Source organism: Acipenser ruthenus, chromosome 4 (genome assembly GCF_902713425.1).
Source record: "Acipenser ruthenus chromosome 4, fAciRut3.2 maternal haplotype, whole genome shotgun sequence".
NCBI classification, from domain to species: Eukaryota; Metazoa; Chordata; class Actinopteri; order Acipenseriformes; family Acipenseridae; genus Acipenser; species Acipenser ruthenus.
The window spans coordinates 77,947,994-77,969,228 of record NC_081192.1 but is presented as its reverse complement, the minus strand read 5'-3'; the positions used below and the strand labels follow the sequence as shown (position 1 = coordinate 77,969,228).

The window sequence follows — 21,235 nt, the reverse complement described above, 5'->3', positions numbered from 1 at the left end:
TCGAGGTCGCAAGAACTATGGAGTAGACCGGGATAGAAATAAGCAGTCGACATCCTGCCAGCACTGAGAAATGCCAAACTAAAGTAAACTGTGTCTAAAATAACTTAAATCGTTTTTGGTCTTTTTTTATTATTTCTTACCAGTCAGTACTTATTTGGTGGGGGGGCGTTGAGTTTTCCCAGTAGCCTGTTTATTTTGTATGCTGATTTTTCTCTTCAACTTAACCCATAAAGTGCCTACATATTTGCAGATTACGTTGAATGATTCCCACATACTTTGCTTTAAACTGAACATTTGTAACCACGCTAGAATATCTAAGTTTATGGAGAGACGAGGTAACGTTGGCACCAAGTCAGTACTGCGCAGAGTACTCTGCTCATTCTCATTCAATAGGCACAATAAACATTGCCAGACAAAAGGAGGTTGAGGACAGAACTGTATTGTTTTTAATGAATTTTTGAGAAGTGGTCTGTGGATTTTGTCATAGTGGGTGAACAGATCACTTATTACACCAGTAAAAAAAGAAAATGTGTTTGTTTGCGCTGCTGGGGTATTTTGCATGTGTTTATGAAACCGCCAAGCCTGCAATGCCTGGGGCTGCCAAACCTGCACCGTCTAGGGCTGCCAAGCCTGCAATGCCTAGGGATGCCAAGCCTGCAACGCCTAGGGATGCCAAGCCTGCACCGCCTAGGGATGCAAAGCCTGCACCTCCTGGGGCTGCCAAGCCTGCAACGCCTAGGGATGCCAAGCCTGCACCGTCTAGGGATGCAAAGCCTGCACCTCCTGGGCTGCCAAGCCTGCAAAGCCTAAGGATGCCAAGCCTGCACCGTCTGGGGCTGCCAAGCCTGCAAAGCCTAAGGATGCCAAGCCTGCACCGTCTGGGGCTGCCAAGCCTGCAACGCCTGGGGATGCCAAACCGCAAATCTAGAAAATCCATCCTGAGACACAGGTCAGGTAGCTAGGTAGGTAGGAGACTTCCACACTGCTAAACAAGTTTTACCTTAAGTAATAGTTTACTGGTATGAAGGTACTGTGTTCTGCTTTCTGTTTCAGGTTTATGTATTGATAACTGTGTTGGGAGATGGGAGATTCTGACTGAACTAGCTGTGCTGATCTTTCTTTGAATGTTGAGTAGGGGTTAAAACCAACCTAATCGGGTATCCCTGTGAGGGAAGGTTTCATGTTTTTTGCTCCTGCCACACATGAAGCATAATTTCTCGTTTGAGACCATTTGAGGTTGACTACATATTTGTAGGGTTACACTGTATACATGCTACATGGGCAGCAGAGTGGAGTAGTGGTTAGGGCTCTGGACTCTTGACCGGAGGGTTGTGGGTTCAATCCCAGGTGGGGGACACTGCTGCTGTACCCTTGAGCAAGGTACCTTACCTAGATTGCTCCAGTAAAAACCCAGCTGTATAAATGGGTAATTGTATGTAAAAATAATGCATAAAAAATAATGTAATTGTATGTAAAAATAATGTGATATCTTGTAACAATTGCAAGTCGCCCTGGATAAGGGTGTCTGCTAAGAAATAAATAATAAATGTGTTGGTGACCATGACATTGACCTCTGACCTAATATTAGTGCCATATCATGGTCATATGACTTTTAGGTATCTGCTCTATAGGGACAGTACACTTCAGTTATTTTTATATGATTTGGTACACAGCTGTATTCTATGATTCTCTCAAAGTTTCATTACAAGTGATGTCTGATAAACATCTCACCAGGGGTGTAGTGCTGCAGGGTGGGCAGGGAGCACCGACCCCTCACTTCTTGGGCAGGGAGAGCACCACTTTGTACTTCACGTGTAGAATATTTAACTGTCTTGCTCCTATTAATATATGGAGATCGATATACATGTGTATATAACCCATACAAATAAGCAAAGAATACAATAGTCGTAAGAAACCCTTGAGAGAGAAATGAAAAAAGTTTGAATATAACGTGCCTGGTCTGAATAATGTAGAGAGGTGAAGGGAACCTGTATCAATGCTGTGCTAAGGTGTCAACGTTTTACAATTATATGTAATAATTGGAACAATTCTTATTTTTAGCCCCATATATCAGAAATCAGTAGATAACATAAGCTAAACATTTATTTAAAAGATAAAGATAAAACTCAATTGCAACAAACAAATAAAAGGTTCCTGTGACCTTACACAAATCTTTTTTTGCAAACGGATGCACTTCTGTTTCAAAACCTCAGTCTCATTCACAGTACGACAGTGAGACAAGCTGATTCTGGACCAAACCATTGAATATATGACCCGGGGGGGGGGGGGGTAATAATAATAATAATAATAATAATAATAATAATAATAGTATGTTTAAGTTAATAAGTTGTATGAATGTTGTGTGATGTTATTTTGCTTTGTAGTCCCCCACTCAAACACCATGCTATTACTGTGCATAGCTAAAGTAAGAGTTAGTCATTGATACAGATCAGACATTTTGAGTGTCTTTTTGTCACATAAGACTTTCTATGTAGCTACATTTTAAAATACAGATTGCTGGAGAAAATGATTATAGTCGGTTTGCTTCTTTGTAAATCACAAATGAGGATGGTTGAAAATTCATGAATTTCATTACATTTTTTTAAAATATCTGGATAAGTTATTTGTGGAACTTGACATTTTCAAGCCCACATTTCAGGCACTTCAGAAAAAGCAAGTAAATGATTTGAGAAGCAAGGTCATATAGTTTAAACCCTTCTCTTATTTTCACTGATCTAGACAGATGAAGTATAAGAGCTGTGTTAAAGTTTACCCACACAGGGAATGTATTCTCTCCGCTTGTTGCTTCTTACCTGCATTTCATTAAAATGTGAAGAGCAAAGCCTCGGAAACAACTACAGATCCCCAGCCTGCAAGATCATTGTGCCACATTATGGGCTTCTCTGGTAGCTGGTGCTTATTGTGCTGTGCTGGGGGACACTGGTGGACATACATATGTACACTAAAGCTGTAAAGCGTTAAACATTTAACCAACATTTGTTTTTTTCAAATAGATTGAGCATTTATAGTTTCTTGATGCATTGTAAACCACTGTAATTGGATAACGTATCACGTTGGTCATTCCAATCCAGATCCAGTAAACATTAGTGTGTAACATACCTGAAAACAACCTCACAATTCTTCCCAATGTACAGACTCGTTCTGAGAGAAGCCTGGGACTATAATTGGAAGTGAGCAGGAGGTGTTCAGGTCAGGATTAAGGTGCACTTTACAGAGCTGTGAGGGGAAGCTTTCACAGCACTTGCTGGCGCACCTTACCTGGCTGTACCCAGTGCCATTGTGCCTCACCTTTCATAGGCCCTGAACTACTTGCCAGCTGACCAGTACTGTTGAAATGAGGCATGCTCAATGATAATCTATAATCAGGCTTGGCATTATAATTTGTTTTTATTATTGTGGTTCAGCAAAATAAATACATAAAGCAGAAATGTATTTTTCTTTTAAGAGGTAATTTCACAAAAGGCATTTTTCATTCATTTTTTATCTAAACCTTCAAGTCTCCTTTCTTCTTGTGTTCCATCACCCTGGGGAGACACATTAGTTGCACATTACGTTAAGGGGCACTAATAATTGTCAATAATCTCAGTGCCAGCCATTCGTCAGGCATTAGGAGTACATCAGTAAGGTATTGATTTCACTAAGCTTTTTAATTGACAGGCTGTTACAATCTAACTGCGATTTGCTGGATTATCAAAGGGTAAACCACATTACCCAGCATTACAATCACTACCAGATAATGTTATCTAGCTAAAATTGCAGTACTGACAACTAATAGTTAATTTCAACTGTGTAATAGGACTGATAACCAAGGCTTTAAAATCTTTTATAGCCTTGGTTATCAGTGACTTCATGGAGTGCTGTGGTGATTTTATCCACGAGGATTGTCATAAAGGGGCTCATTAGTTATTCAACCGTCCCCATGTGGAATAACAACAGGACTCCATGAAGATTTACTTTTAAGTATAATAATGAAAACATGTCAACCATCTTGTAACATTTGATTTCTGCTGAAGTAGCACTTTTATTTTTTGCTTTGACTGTACTAGAAAGACATTTACAGAACAAACAGTAGCAGTAACCTGCCCTTGTGAAATGTGCCTTGGCCTCCCTGCAGCTTCCTTGTGAAGGCCCAGTTTGTTCTAGCTTGTTTGCTCCTGCGTCGATCCTTTGCAGGGACAAAGGGATACATGTCTGAACTTGCCCTTTACTGTTCCAGGGCAGATATATCCTAATGGGAAGGTGCTTCTAAAGAATATAATCAATCCAGCACACACGCAGTATTGTAAAGACATGGAGCTCAGTGGCGCCAGGGGAGACCTCCATTGTCAAGTGGCTTCACTTTTTTTTTACTATTATTAACCCCTACTGCTGGAATCATCTGATTCTGATACCTGGTGTGAAACGATAAGAAACTAGAATAATTTACTGTATTCTGGTATATCATGCATAATAATGTATACCTGCAGCCATTACTTTACACAGATAGAATTTTCATAACATCTGCACTTTTCTTTGCTAAAGATGACCTACACCCTTTTAACGTAATTCCTTGAAAATGAATAACAACCAAGTTTGTTCCTATCTGTCTCTTACTGGATCGTCTGTTATACTCCTGCGTCGAGAGAGGCAAAAACAGAAGCCTTTTTTTATGGTTCTCAGATTTACTTCAAACGTAATAGGTCTGTTTTGTTGCTCTACTGTGAATGCATTTTTCCCTGCGTCGGCTTACGCAGAGGCCCATTGTGAGCCACACCACTGCGGTCAGTGTCACTCATGCGTAGGATCTTGGTAACTGCTAATAAGAGGCTACTAGTACTGGCAAGAAAAGTACATGAAAACAGAGAACCAACAAAATAATACAGTTTAGCTAATAAACACTAAGCTATGTATTAGTTTCATACTGTATTAACCCCCAATGTTTACTTGAAATGAGTCCTGCATACGTCAACAACATGACAATAAATCTTAATTACAAATGCACCCTTATACAATTTCCTGAACTGTGTTATATATATATAAATACAGTTCCTGTTTAGGTGTGGATGAATTGTTATTTTCTGACTACACCTTTTAAATAAAAACAAACAAACAAAAAAAACAGTACTCTCTTCCAAGTTTACAGCAAACAGAAATAAAACCTCTGATTGTTTACAGGTAAATGCACATTATTTTCATTTAATCTCATTTAGTAAATACTGTATTTCGTATATGAAAACTTGTCATGTGTTAAAAAATGTTTTTGATATACTGTATATTAATGTTCTTATATGAGAAGGTTAATCTAATATAAAAAACTTTCATACATAAATATGCAGGGGCCATGTGTGCTATTATTGAAATATGAATACAGTATTATTAAGCATAATACAAGCTTCATTTTATAAAAAAAAAGAAAAACACTTTTTTTTGCAGCATTTGATCATATATAATAATATATAGGTAAGATGAAATAGGTTGTATTTCTGCGACTTTGCAAAAAACATGTTTTCTAAGGGCGAAAAAAACAAAAAGGAATTTTTAACAAAGTGCATTTTAATTAGCTGTAAGAAATAAATAACCATATGATGGGTATTTTGTTTATTTTAGGTTTAAGGTAAATATTACAAATGCTAGTAACTAAAATGTGTGTTTGTATGTTTGTGTATATATATATATATATATATATATATATATATATATATAATATATTATTTTAGCAGACATGTTTGTGTGTGTGTGTATATATATATATATATATATATATATAAAATATATTATTTTAGCAGACATGTTTGTGTGTGTATATATATATATAATATATTATTTTAGCAGACATGTTTGTGTGTGTATATATATATATATATAATATATTATTTTAGCAGACATGTTTGTGTGTGTGTATATATATATATAATATATTATTTTAGCAGACATGTTTGTGTGTGTATATATATATAAAATATATTATTTTAGCAGACATGTTTGTGTGTGTGTATATATATATATATAATATATTATTTTAGCAGACATGTTTGTGTGTGTATATATATAATATATTATTTTAGCAGACATGTTTGTGTGTGTATATATATATATATAAAATATATTATTTTAGCAGACATGTTTGTGTGTGTGTGTATATATATATATAATATATTATTTTAGCAGACATGTTTGTGTGTGTGTATATATATATATATATAATATATTATTTTAGCAGACATGTTTGTGTGTGTATATATATATATATAATATATTATTTTAGCAGACATGTTTGTGTGTGTGTGTATATATATATATATATATAATATAATTTTTTTATGTATGCATGTAATATAAATGGGAGAAATAAATAAGTGGAGAAAAACTTTTTTTTTTTATCAATATCTGCACTTCAGTAACGTATACTGGTAAGTATACAGATTTATACAGATAGAAATGTGTACTCATGCATGGTCTGTGCTTTTTCAAATCCCTTAGGTTGTAGCTAATCAGAAAAACAAAAAAACAAAAAAAAAAAGTTGTTTGTTAATGACCAAGTAAGGGCCATGTTAACTATGAAGCTGTTTTTAATATAAACTCATGTAAATCTCACATACTTTGACAAGCGGCATGTTGGTATTTTTGCCGTCATTAGCTTGTACTGGAGCCTTGCCCTCTATACTTGTCAATGCTTTGACCATGCCTCTTCCACTGCAGCTATGCAGTTCCCCTGCCCAGCTCATGAGTGATGTAAGAAAATAAACGGTTTCAACAGAAGCTATGCAGTATATAACCAAGCAAAAAAAAAAAAAGTTTCTATATGTAATAATCCCGACCTCACCACTTTGCAGTCTTTCAGAAACAAAGAGTAACCATGAAAAAGTCTTGCCTGCTCTATTAAACTGATCTATTCTCGATCTTGCTATGTGAGGTAGGCAAGCCCACACAAACACTTTATAAACGTGACAAGGGTAAGAATTAACTTCATGATCAAAATTTTTTAATACAAATTTAGGAAATCAGCCAGGTAACAAGATGTCTTCTGACAGCCCATGACTTTCCACAACTTTTTGGCCAACCATGTATAAAGTTATACACCAGTATGCACTGGATTTAAGTATCGCAGGTATTTATTTATTTATTTTTGTATTTTTATTTTGAACTTTTAAGTTTTAAATCACACAACACCTTAAATGGAACCCATTCACTTTCAGTGCTTTCCTTCATGCCCCTCTGATAGTGCTGGGCAATAAAGCATTACAGTCATTTAATTACAGAAGACTTGATAACCAGTGACTGTAGCAGGTTAGAAAAGAATGACCCTTATTGATGCTCTTCAGTACAAACTGCTGGGATTTACAAGGGCATTAGCAGGAATGTCTCATTACTGTGAAATGATGGAAAACATGAACTAATGACCAATACTGCTGTTTACTGCATGCGCATTACAATTAGTACAATTAGTACAGCACAGTCTGTTTATTCTGTACTAAATTCATTATTTGCCAGTACACAAATTTCAATATCATATGAGAAAGTCTGACTCAAAGGAAATATTGCTGGCAATTCTTCCAGCAGTAATGCAATTGTCTTAATAGTTTCAAGATGTCTGGACACATACAGAATATGTGTTATATTTAATATTAAAGAATTGTTGAGGAAAACTTGTTCACCTTTTAATCTTGATGTTGCACAAATAAAAGGGTGAGTGTGATACAGATATACTTGCAGATATACTTACTTTATCCAACACCGGATTCTAGCGCAAGGTACCTGGACTTTACTGAATATTTAATATTCTCAACATCTTTGGTCAGACAAGGAGATGGATACCCAGTCCATACGTGAACATGGGTGGGAGTTTATTTTTTTTAGGTGTTATTTGGTCAGTGTTTTGAAAGGGTGACTTCCTGACATGGGAATGCAAGAAAAATTGCCTGTCAATAAAACTAATTATTTCACAAAGGAAATCAGACCTACTCATAAAAAAAGTAAGGGGATTGAATTTTTAAAAAAAATGCCATTTGAAGTTCTTTACTCTTTTAATGTAACAGGTATCTAAAACAGCCCATATACATCTCCTGCTATTAAATTAGTTTTATCACACAACTTGTTTTGTGCAGTAAGACGTCAGCATGCTGATTCAGTAGTTATATAAGGATAATATCTGGAGGAGGACACAACTAAGCTGTTAGCAAAGGGAGACATGGCTGCTAAACCCTGGACCTGCAACAGTACAGGAAAATTGATTGGTCAGTCGGTTAGCTACACTACAGGATATCTTCTCAGCTGTAGTCCCTGTAGTATTTCCTGGGGAAAAAATAAATAAAAATGGCGCAAAATAGTATGTCCATGGTTAGATTAGACATGACCCCGGTAAGTATCGGATATCTTAACTAATGCATTCTTCGTGTTTAGATTCACTTTGTATAATTTACTGTTTCAGTCATCACATCCTTGTGACTTTTTATATCTTACTTCTACTAAGGGCAGAGTTTTGCAGGAGGACCGGTTAACTTTGACACTCTGGTGTACCTGATATACTTAGCGGCTGAACATGATGAGAGCTCCACTGTATCACTGGGGTGCTTTAAACTACATTTTACAGAGTCACCAGGATGTGATGACTGAAAGAGAATCATTAATAAAAAAAATTAGAATTCATTAGTTAATAAAAGTACTAAATACTTTACATACGTGTCAAGGTATTTCATAACCATGCCATGTTACTCTTTAAAGTGTTTGACAGCACCATGTTCTTGTTAGAATAAACATATTAAATACTGTTGCCTGCAATATCTTTTTCAGCACAATTGGGATATTGTATTCACATAGTATGGGTAATCCGTCAACTGGGGAATGCAGCCGAACAGAGCCTACAACATTTATTTAAAAAAAAAAAAAAGTCTCTACAGACAATAAACCAGTAGAATGGTTGTAAGGGTGAGCTTTTGTGTCCTTCAGTTAGAATGATCTGTGCTTTGACCTGAGATATGCTGTTGTGGAATCAAGTTACATGAATATTAAATAGCAGAACAATTGCAGATAAAGTAAAGGTATGTTGAGGGAGACGCTGCACAGGTTTTAGGGGATACTGGGGGCCCGATTTCAGGGTAAAATGTGGACCTCCACATCACTCTTCACAAATCTTTACACTAAAATTTAACACTAAAGTTTAAAGGGTTTCAGACTGCAGTGAATTCAGAACATGCTCCCTCCTGCAAACAGTGCTGGTGCACAGCTACTGTGGGAATGGAAAACAAGCATATTTATATTGCGTATTTATACAGAAAACACGGACCGAGATAAAGTAATGCATATATTGATAACTTTCCAGGGGGTTCTGTAACACTTTAAGCAGAATATAGCGCTGTATTCATTTTCGATGGTGCTCATGTTTGTGTTATACCCTGATGGCTGGTGAAGGGGCTCCAGAGAGGGCTTAAGTGAAGGACCTAGATGGAGTCAAATAGAGCCAGGATTAGCAGCGGGCAGCTTTAGGGCAAACGTGTTCTACAAATCCACATTTTGCTGCTTTGTGACCATGTTGTCTCGAGACTCCTTACCTCCCAAAGCAGTATGTTGCATAAATGTGGGGGTGGATTTGGAATACATTTATTCCGGTTTGATATTTAATTATTCTGTAATATAATATTAAGGCCTTAGCAAACATCAATAAATGAGTTTCAGGCCAGATTTTCTTTGAATAACTAAAACATCTACAATAACTCTTTATTCACTTAATGTGGAGGCGCATACAGTACATTCCTCATAAAGAGCAAATTGATTACTATTACCTAGTTAATGACGCATAGGAACATTTGGGAGTTTGCTTTTCTTTCTACAAAAAAAAACAAAAAACGTTTGTGATTCTTCAGATTGAGCTATCAAACAGGAGATGACACCCAGGTCAGGGCCAGTGGTGTATATTGGGTGAATATGCTATTACAATTGAAACAATGGAAAGAACAGCTGCTTTAATTTGTGCTGGTTGCTGTTCTCCAAAGAGGAAAGCTGCAGCTTTAAGGAAAGCAGCAGTCGGCATGCATTAAAGCAGCAGTTTCTTCAACTGTTTCAGATAGAATGGTAAATTAACCCACCACTGACCCTCACCTGGGTGTAATCACCAGCTTTCAGTGGGGAGCTCAAATAGATGAGTTTAATTATCGGTTTATGCTGCTCTAATAGCAGAAGTCGTCGAATTTGACTAAAGTGGCATTTTAAATAGAGAGGCAGTAAATTGGCACCATTAATGATTGCAGAGCAGATATTAAGTGTCAGATGCACCGTGCAAAAGATGCTGGTTTAAATTAACAACACGTATGTGTGTCCTGCATGATGCATATCCTGCATGAAGCAGTAATGGATCAGGTTCCCGAATCCGCTGCTTCTGCAGTGCAATCGGTGTTGTCTGCAGCTAAAATAAATCACAAATTAAATTCTCTGGCCCATAGTAAAGTGCAGTGTAATCTCTGTCATTAAAATATAATTGTTGATACTGAGAGGTTCACATTGCAAAGCATTTTGATCTACATCTTGGTATTTAGCTATGTATGGGTAACAAGTTAGGGGTGTGTCCAATTAAGTAAAACCTGGAATGGATCCATCAGCATTGCAATTGGAGTCTTATTTCCAACTACCTTGAGCTTCCTTCATTGTGTCCCTTCAGTGTGCATGTTCTTTACATTATCCCTTACTACTTAACTTGTATTAAAAGCTTGTCTTTTCACTTTTTCCCACAGAATATTTTCCTATCTGGATGTGGTTACCTTGTGCCGATGTGCCCAGGTGTCTAAGGTAAGGTGATTGTCTTTTTAATTTCCTGAAGCTCATTTTATGGTTTTTGTATTCCCGTTTTATTACACAACAAATGAAAGTGAGTCTTGTACCTTAAGATATTGGCAGCCTGCATCAGGGGTCAAATTTAAATGTACATCATTTTAAGCCGCCGTCACAACAAGAAATACAGTACATACTCCATGTGATAATTTATACCATACACATATTATTATTATTATTATTATTATTATTATTATTATTAATTTCTTAACAGACACCCTTATCCAGGGCGACTTACAGTCGTAAACAAAAATACATTTCAAGAATCACAGTACAAGTAATAATACAATTAACAGCAAGATAAATACAATGACAAGATAAATACAATAACAGTGTCAGTGATAGTTACATCAGGATATAATTAAATACAAAATACTACAGATTAAATAACACTTGACAGATTACAGTACTCTAAAGTACAGGATTAAATGCAGTAAAATAGAGGGCAGAGAAGAGCAAGCAAAGCGCATTTAAGGAAGTGTGATAAGTGTCCAGATGGAAAAAAAAGACAAGTTCTACAGGTGCTGTCTGAAGAGGTGAGTCTTGAGGAGGCGCCGGAAGGTGGTCAGGGACTGGGCAGTCCTGACATCTGTAGGAAGGTCATTCCACCACTGCGCGGCGAAGGTGGAGAAGGAGCGGGCTCTAGAGGCAGGGGAGCGTAAAGGAGGTAGAGCCAGTCTTCTAGTTCAGGAGGTATGATTAACATACCTCCTGAACTAGAACAATTCAAGACTGAATTTGTGAACTCAAAAGACTGCCTCCTCTAGATTTTCCATCAACTAATGCAATTGTTCCTTGGTAGGATGTGAAATAAGTTAGAAATGAAATACTTAAAAATGTCTGAAGGGGACGGCCTGGCAGCATGTAGCACACATGTGAATCTCCAGGAAAAAGAAACGTGGGTACTTTATGTGGGTATTTGCTAGACTTATTTTTAACTATCTCAGTGCCTACCTCCCTCTTCCAGTTTCTCAACAAGGCCCAGAACCACTAGACAGCTTCCTAGGACTAATTCATCAGGACTGTGGCGCAATTCAGTCTCTTGGAACTTTTTTTTTTATTTTTATTTATTTTTTATCTTTGATTGTATTTATCCACTCTCAGTAACATGGTTATGTTGTATTTGTATCAGCTGGCTTATACATTTGGCAGACACTTTATTAAATTGTGACATGCAAGCTATTTCAAGCTTTTAATATAAAAAATTGCTGCTGGTATTTTTATATGGATACCTACAAAAAAGCACAGAAAACAGCAACGGTGAGATCTGAAGTAATTTTTAAGTTGTTTCATAGCTCTGATGAAGGCGGTAGCCGACCGGTTTCTCTGTTTCACTTTCTTTTGTAGTTTTAGTGGGTCTGCACAGTGTCAAACTATATGTCTGCAGTTTATATCCCAGCCTGTAAAAATTATATTGATATTTTTAGGTCTATTAAAGCATTACATTTTAACAATATAAGCTTGTACAGTATTGCAGTTTCTATACAGTAAATACTCTAAACTCTCAGGAATTGTTTAAAAAGTGGTGAGTAGGCTGAATTAGGGGGCCATTATATGCATTATTTGCATTGTTATTTTAAGCTATTAGAGCAAACTTGTGTTAATGAAGACCTGGAACTAAGTGGAATTACATTTAATTTTATTATTAAATGTTTTCAGAAACACATTTTGCAGTAATGTATTTTAATTTGTAGGCAGTCCATAGCTTTTGCACCTACCACAGCAGGATAATCTGCTCTAGAAAAAACAGTTGCTGTATACAATGGCTTTGTTGTTCCATTGGAAAATTAATGTAGCCTATTGCTCGCTTAAATTTGCCATAGCTTCAGTGATTCTGTGAATTACTCTGGGCACAGTTGACACATCGTCATGAAGAGGGTCTTTCTTCTCTTTGGATCTAGCCATTTGTGGTTTTAGTATCTCCACCAGCTCCATTGCTTTCTTTTCTAATACAAAATCTTTGAGGAAAGCTTTAATCATTACATTTAACAAATAGATTGCTATGATCGCTAACAACACAATATCTAATCAATCTGACATCCTGAATGTGTCGAACAAGTTCAAAATAACGGCTGCAATGACTTCACAGCAACCCAGACCCAATCCACCCAAACACCAACAGAAAAAAATATGTCAATCCGGGATGAATCTCGATGTGCACAATCCACCCTTAATGTAAAGGTGACAATGGTTTTGTCATCAACAAACATTTGAAGTTGCTTTAGTGCTGTTGTTTTTTTTTTTTGTTATAAAGACTGTTTGTTCAACTACCAGAAATTGTAAATTTTGGTCTTTGTCATATTAATTAGTGGCTAATGTTCGCTAAATGCTTGTATTTAATTTTTTTTTGTCCTTGAATGATCTTATGTTAAGTGCAGGGTACCAATAGTTTTGACTGTGACTGTATAGGGAAGCAACACAATGAAAGCTATGGCGTGACGATCATCATCTCTGAGAAAATAAAGACTGTTAGGATAATATATGGAGCGGAGCCAACACATGCTTCGTGTATCACAGTTTAAACAGGAGCCAAAACATAACGAGACCTCATGGATGAGACAAAACAAGTCATATTGATATACCTGTGAACAATGCAATGCTGTGTAGAAAATAGGAGGAGATCATCTCTATAAACCCTGCACTGCGGTTTGGAATTATACAGCCAGTGCCCTGCTGATGGATTCGCTACCTTGTTGATTATAAGAGGAGTAGAACTAATTGAAAGAAAAGTGTGTGTGAGTGCTTTGCTTGCTGTTGGCAGTACTGGCTGAAGGGCAATGATGCTGTAGTACAATAATAGATTAATCCTCTCTACAATGTTCATGTTTGCTGAAACTTATCATATTAGTCAATACTACATCATAAGGTACTAATTTTAGAGCAGTTCGGTACGGGTTTGAAATATCTGAAATAATTGACTTTGGATACTGTTTTAATTTTGGAAACTTGTGTTGTTTTTTTTTTAATCTTTTGGTTTTGCTAAATTGCATTGCCTTTTACGTTTTACGCAGTTCTGTGCATGGATAACATTTAGGTGCGGATAGGTTGTCAATGGGATTTTTACATACTGTGATTTAAAAGTATGTACTGTATGATGTGACATCTCTTCAGTTTTGGCAAGTGATATTTTCAGAATCATATCATTCTGAATTAAAATACTACTTCTGTTAAATATAGTACTGTACCAACAAAATCAGTCTAGTACATCTAAATGGAAGCCGACTGATTTTAAAACACAGTCCTTTCAGATATGTATTTTTAATATTGTCCATTTTTCAAGGAACACAAAAAAAAATAAAAAATACAAAGGTTGGAACGGGCCAAAATAAAATAATCAGATATGCGTCACACTGACTTTTAACCTCACTGAAGTCAAAATTTTATAGGGTCGGATATGTGAGTGCTGACTGTATATCGTTTAAGTGTATATCCCACCTAAGTGTATTAAATTCCAAACTCCAAAACCGTTACCAATGCTTCATCATTAAATGTGTCCTCTATAAGTGTAATACTGTAAGTGTATATTGCTGTTTTACTGTATGGCGGTGATACTTTTTATACATTTAACTGAGCATGTGCATTGTGAACTGACTTAAACGGTTTAACACCTCCCGGTCTGTGCTAATATTTTCTATTTACCATTAAACCTATAATATGATACCAGGTGTGTTATTCTATTTATTATTTAGTAAACTTAACCACGTTACTTTGATTATTAAGCGGCTTGCTTAATATAAAAATCAAGGAGTTAACAACAAATAAACAATGTATTTGTTTGTGTGTGTTTTGGTTCAGAGCAGAAACTGGGACACAGATTTACACTTAATTTCATTCAGTGAGACATTAACCCCATAAAATCCCACTAACCTATTCAATGCACTGATATCCCCAGTAAGCCTTATCATTGAAAGAGCAATTACATTAAGAGTTTCACTTGTTTAGACTGTTTCCAACTTGCTCCTGCCCCTGATAATTATTTCTTACTTTTATTTAGAACTTTACAGCAAAACTGCCCTTTTAATAATTCTAAAATAAAACTAAACAAAAAGACACTGCTTCTAGAATCAGTCTATATAACCTATACTTTACACATCAACACAAAACAGTTGCCAATGATCATATAAACCTTCAAACCAAATGTTTTTCACAGTATTTGGAAGACGGGTACTAAGGGTCTTACAGCAATACTTACATTTTAGGACCCACATCCCCTACAGGGTAAAGGGTTAGACTGAAGTTCAAATAAAACTCGTCAGTTACCCCTCGTCTGGCAGTTTGCCAGAAGTGAGTAGGGTGCTCCTAGTATTTATTTCTGAAAAGCCCTATTCAATATGAGTAGAATGAGGTGCTCCAGATGATGGTAGCATCTAAATTTCTGGTCAAGGTTCCTTTCTCGCTTTAGGTTGACCTTTGCAAGATCAAAGGGGACATTTTTAAAAATATATTGGCTGACATTTCTGAACTCAGCATGTCAGAAAACCCCCAGGTGAATTTTTCTAGGAAAATCTGAGACGGACGTGCAACGAAATGTCCCTTTTCTGGTCGAGTTGGTGTGGAATGACCCGTACAGTTTTTAGAATGAATATGCTAAAATGGTAAATTGTCTGTGACGTACATACAGCATTTAAGTAAGTATTATTTCCATTGAATTCTTCTAAGTAAAAGGGACATTTTGTGAATGTGCACCACTGTGCATTGTTTACCATTTACTGTACATTTAAGTAAAATACATTATAAACTGATGGTTCTGTATTTTCTTATTCAAGTAAAATAATTAATTGTTGGCCTGAATAAAGTAAAGCCTCAAATAAACAGTAAACATTTAGGACTAGCATAATCCATTTTATTACCAGTACTGTAATATTTTAGAACAAGAATTGGGACCACAGATCACCAACCTACTTAAGTGTATACTCTGTTTAACTGTATACATATTTGTGAAAAGTAAGTTACACACTTAAGTGTGTTAGACTGACACAAACCTGGTATTTCTAATCCGTTGGGGTGCAGTGTTGCAGGGGGACAGGTAATGATTACACTCTTGCGTACCAGCTGAATTTTGAGAGAAAACACATTTCGAGGGTGCTTTAAACTTCTGACTTTAAGAAGTTACCGGGATGTGGTGACTGGAACAGAAACGTATATATAATGTGAATCTAAACAAGAAGAATGCATTAGTTAAGATACCTGTGATATTTCAAACCCAAGCCATGTTGCTGTTTGAGTTCTGTTGTCTCAGCTTTGGCGATCCGCACAAAAGCCACTATCTCGCAGCCAGCTCTGAAATACAAAAGTGACATATTCACAGCTGTAGTATATAGGTCTGTCGATGAGCATGGTATCGCTGCTGTGTTTACCAGTCAGCGCCCCTTGTTCTGTCACTTACTTTGAGAAGCAATAGTATTTTCCCACTTACCTAAAGCCTTATCTGACACCCCTCATCTCAGTGTGTGGGAAAAGGTTTTATAATGTAACCAAAATTATTGCTGTGAACAGCGCTCCAGTTAAGCCGCGTGCAGGGTGTTTTATGCATTGAAAAAATATGAATTAAGTATTATGTTTAAATATAATGCGCCAGGAATATGCATTGCAATTTTGCTGCGCAGCCTGAGTTTGTATGTTCTCAATCTTCTTGTACTTTGTTGGTTGTCGGCGACATCTAATTATTGCCTGTCTGGGAATTGCCAGGAATACGTGACCAATATGTCTGGGTTTTCAATTAAAACAAAAGCAAAACAAAAAAAAACCATCTGTTTGAATCTACTCACTTCCATTGCTTGTTTGGGACTGTAAATAAGCGACTAGATTCTTGATCTTTTAGAATTTCTCGGTGCTAACCTACTAGTCTACCTATCTGTCAGCCGAATTTTTGGATGGTAAATCTATATAAGAAATACAATATTCTGTGTTCGTAGAGAGTCGTGATGCTTTATATTGCTATAGCAAGGCAATAAGGAATACAACATTATCATTGCTTTATTTGCATTAGTGCAGTAACGGTAGAGTTATTTTATTTATTTATTTTTTTTAAATATATATTTTTTAAATATTTTTTTTTATTTTAGGGAACGTGTCTGTCGACTTGGAAAGGGAGAGCACCCGAGACTGAGAAAGGAAGATTTACAGAAAACAAAAACCTGTAACAAGCATAGTACTAGTCGGAGGAGATGCCGTAAATGCAGTAGATAACAGCGAGAGCAGCAACTTCCCGGACTATAATATTATTAAGGCAGGACTAAATGACTGCAAAAAAACATTGTTGGATTTTTTCAGGCGGGAAAATAAGGAAAGGGAAGTTTTTATTGTAAGACCATGTTTTTGTACAGTAGTTCAAAGTAACATTACATTTAAAATGTAAGGCTGTAGTTCATGCCTTACCCCTATGTACAGTATTTATTGAAAGTACTTGCCAATGAGGTTTCTCCTTCTACTCTTGTCATTTTAAAATGTAAGCTACAGTAAATTGTCATTATAAAAACATTTTAAAAAGCAATTTTAAGAACAAGATCCAGCCGACCAGTTGTGGAACTAAAGGCAAAACCCTGAGGCATGTACATGTAACTATATATTTTGTTCACAGTCGTGTCGAGCGACTTCATGTCAGATGGCTGTCAGTGGCATAGTGTCGAGCTGTGGAATTGGTAAAGGTGAGTCGCCTCACTTCCTTGTCGTGGAATGAGACTTCGGCTGGGAAGACTGACAGATTTTAGTTTTGATTTCAGTTTGAGCTGCTTTATTCCTTCAGGGCAGTTGTGGTGAAAGCGATTTACATCCCTGCCTGCTAGGGAGCAGGGCACAAGCTGTCACAGTACATCAGCATGGCTTTGCAAGTGTGTAGAAACTGCCACATCCTCAGTTACTGTACCTGAAAAAGACAGCCGTACAGTTTGCATGGGGTTGCGTGCTCCAAACAAAATATATTTTGGGTGGTTTCTGGAGAAACTGACAAATAAATTGAAACACTTTTTTTTGTTTGTTTTTCTTGTGTGAATTGAAGGTAGAGTTTAAAGGTACAGTATGTGTCTTTCAGAACAAATTATATAGGCAAAACAGGTATATACTGTGCATAATAGAAGTGAAAGACATCGGAGCAGAGAGGCTCCCAAGGAAGATTCATGTCATATTGTTTTTTAAACCAGGTATGGGATATTTAATGGTGGCATGGCATCAGTCTTATAAGGCAAAGTCATTACCTAAGGTAACCTTTTCTGAAACTGACTGCCAAGACAACATTCATTGCAGGGGACAGATGTCTATCTATACAAAACCATGACGTTTAGTAAACGGGTCAGGCATAAAATGGCAGTGCTAGTCGTTCATTATTCCTCAAATTATATTTTAATGAGGCGTTTATTTGAAGAGTGGATGATTAACTGTTCTGGGATACCAAGATATTTAGGAACTTAGCGGTTTGAGTTGTGTAAAAAGGCAACAAATGCCCCACACCCCAGCACCACAAACCAGCAGGCATGTCCCACAACCAATAACAATTTCACCAGGGTTTCATCACTTGAGCTGGAACTTATTTGCCCTAGTCTATTTTACTGATAGTGTTTTGTTTGTTTTGCGAAATTGTAATTTGTGAGTAAATGTAATTATTTACAGAAGCCACATACTTATTGAACTGCGCTTGTTAAGTAAGGTGGCTTTTGCATTGTGAATTTATAACTGTGTCTATGGAAGACTGATGTGCTGCCTGCTTCTTTCAAATCCCTATGGCAACTACAAACTATATCTCAATAAGAATTGCTATCCTATTGAAAAAATACATTAAAAAATAGAACTCATTTCAAAGCAGAGAGTAATTTTGACCATATGTATGGCAAGCCAAATTATCATTTAGAGATATCTCAAATTATTTTATAGATATCTCTAAATATTTGAAGATATGTCAATCATTTCCAGATATCTCAAAATATTTGAAGATATCTAAAATACATTTAGAGATATCTCAAAGTGATTTACAGATATCCTTAAATGGAGGTTTAAATTAGATCTAAAATGCATTTTTAGATATCTTTAAATCGTTTTAAGATATCTCTAAATGTTTTGGATATCTTTTAAATACTTTTCAGATATCTCTAAATAATTTAGAGATATCTCTAAATAACGTCCTGTTCATTTAAAGATATCTCTAAATCATTTAAAGATATCTCTAAATCATTTGAAGATATCTTCAAATAACTTCCTGTTCATTTAGAGATATCTCTAAATCATTTGAAGATATCTTCAAATTAACAGGAAGCCATTTCAAGATATCTCGAAATGACTTCCTTTGAAAATGCTCTATGTTTTCAATTGACTTCCTGTCCATTTAAAGATATCTTCAAATGAACAGGAAGTTATTTAGAGATATCTCTAAATGATTTAGAGATATCTCTAAATGAACAGGACATTATTTGATTAAATGATTTAGAGATATCTTTAAATAATATGTGGGTTTGGCTAGCATGGTGCGCCAAACTGTCATTTAGAGAGATCTTAAAATTAGTGTTTTAAAGATATCTGTATCTCTAAATGATTTACAGATATCTTTAAATGAACTGCACAATTAAAGATATCTGGAATTCAATTTGAGATATCTCGAAATGTTTTACAGATATCTCTGAATATTTCAAGATATCTTAAAATGCAATTTGAGATATCTCTAAATGATAATTTGGCTTGCCATACATATGTACTTTCCAAGAGCTGCACGAGAAAACAAATGCAGCGATAAACTTTGTTGATTTCACTACACTACAGGATTAACTAATTTATTTGTTTGTTTGTTAATTACAGGCATGGAATGTCTTAGCATTGGATGGAAGTAACTGGCAAAAAATAGACTTGTTTAACTTTCAGACAGATATAGAGGTAAGTTTTGCAAGGACATTTTTTCATTCAATTAAACTATTTCTTTTGCACTTTTAAAGCAGAATAGCTCCGTCGGCTACCTACAGCTGGTAAAAGTGTACGGCAAGAGACTGTGGAGTAGATGTACTAAAGTGTTGCGGCTGTCGCAAACCAGTTGCAAATGAGTCGGTAGTCTAGGGTGAAATGTACTAAACAAGCGCGATGCTGTTAGCGACTTTTTAGGGAATGCTTTGCGGCAGCAGTTTTTCTTTGCAGTTCAGCCTTAGATGAATATGTAATTATGGGCGTTCCTGCATAAATTCACAAAAATGGGGTGGAGATGAGGGTTCTCAAATATTATAATGAGATGTACTAAAGCTGCGGGCAATTGCAACACTTTGTTAAGAGCTTTTGAAAGCACGTTTTAAACAGTTGCAATTAAAGACAGTATGAAAAACACCATCCCCTAACCATGGCTGCTGTGATTGCAGCAAGGAGACATTGTCTTCAGCAAGAACGAGTGATTTGTAGGATGAGAAGAGAAAGGATATTTCGTAACCGCATTACCCTCCTCGATTTAAATGAAAACCAAATTAAGCACAGGTAGAGGCTCGGCAGCCACATATTCTTGAGCTGCTGTCTGATTTAAAAGATGATCTGGAGTCTGTCACCCAGAGAAGCCATGCTATCCCCGCAGTGGTCAAACTAATATCCACCCTGCATTATTTTGCCTCTGGGCCCTTTCAGGGGACTGTGGCAGCTGTTGCTGGCATTTCCCAGTCCGCTTTTTCTCGTGTGTTGCCAGTTGTGCTCAATGCATTTTTGATGCAAACACCTAAATACCTATTTTTTCCCTAAAAACAGGATGTGCTTTCAAGCCTTGAAAACAAATTTCTATGACATTTCTCGTTTCCCCAATGTGTTGGGAGCAATAGACTGCACACATGTGCCGCTAACCCCTCCAGCTCATTCTGAGCATCTGTATATTAATAGGAAACACATCTGTGCTATTAATACACAGGTGGTTTGTAATTGTGCACAATTTAGCACTGCACCACTGACTAACTTAAATAAAAACTGATGGTATACATTTGATTTATAGGCTACTCATGATAATACGAATTAGTGGTATAATGCAAAATTTGTTGCTGGTCCCTTGAAATTCATATTAACGTGAATTGGCTGTCCTCCTGTAAGTATCATTACTTGTCAATGCTGCATCTATTTTGTGTTAACTGTCTAGGCTACTAAGTAGGCCAAGTTACAAATAGTAATACTTAAAAAAAAAAAAAAAAAATGCTATAATCATTTAAATAATCTTCTATTCGCATTGTACACCAATGTGTACAATGCAGCAGCATGATTTATTTTGTGTTACCCGTAGCCTACAGGCTAAAGTAAAAAGAAAGTGTGTTAGGTATTCATTTGATTTTACTACTGTATACTGTATAGGCCTACTGTACAGAGTGATATTTCTACATAATGTAATGTGTAGCCTACACAAAACACATTAGGGTTATTTCAGCACATTGATTTATACATTTAAAGCACATTGAGCACTATAAATGTGTGTTTGATT

The 21,235-nt window shown here is 36.1% G+C and overlaps 1 protein-coding gene across 3 annotated transcripts in view; it reads left to right on the top strand.

Annotated features, from left to right (window-relative positions):
• Positions 1 to 21,235, top strand: part of LOC117400408 (F-box/LRR-repeat protein 2-like) — a 76,445-nt gene that overhangs the window by 27,681 nt on the left and 27,529 nt on the right. Inside the window, exons 3-4 of one of the 3 annotated variants that reach the window (XM_034000320.3) lie at positions 10,725 to 10,779; positions 19,603 to 19,677. In XM_034000320.3, the coding sequence (XP_033856211.1) occupies positions 10,725 to 10,779; positions 19,603 to 19,677 (130 nt within the window). Of the gene's footprint in view, positions 1 to 10,724; positions 10,780 to 17,394; positions 17,469 to 19,602; positions 19,678 to 21,235 lie in introns of those variants that run through there. The other 2 variants (XM_059022871.1, XM_034916553.2) reach the window with 2 other exon arrangements.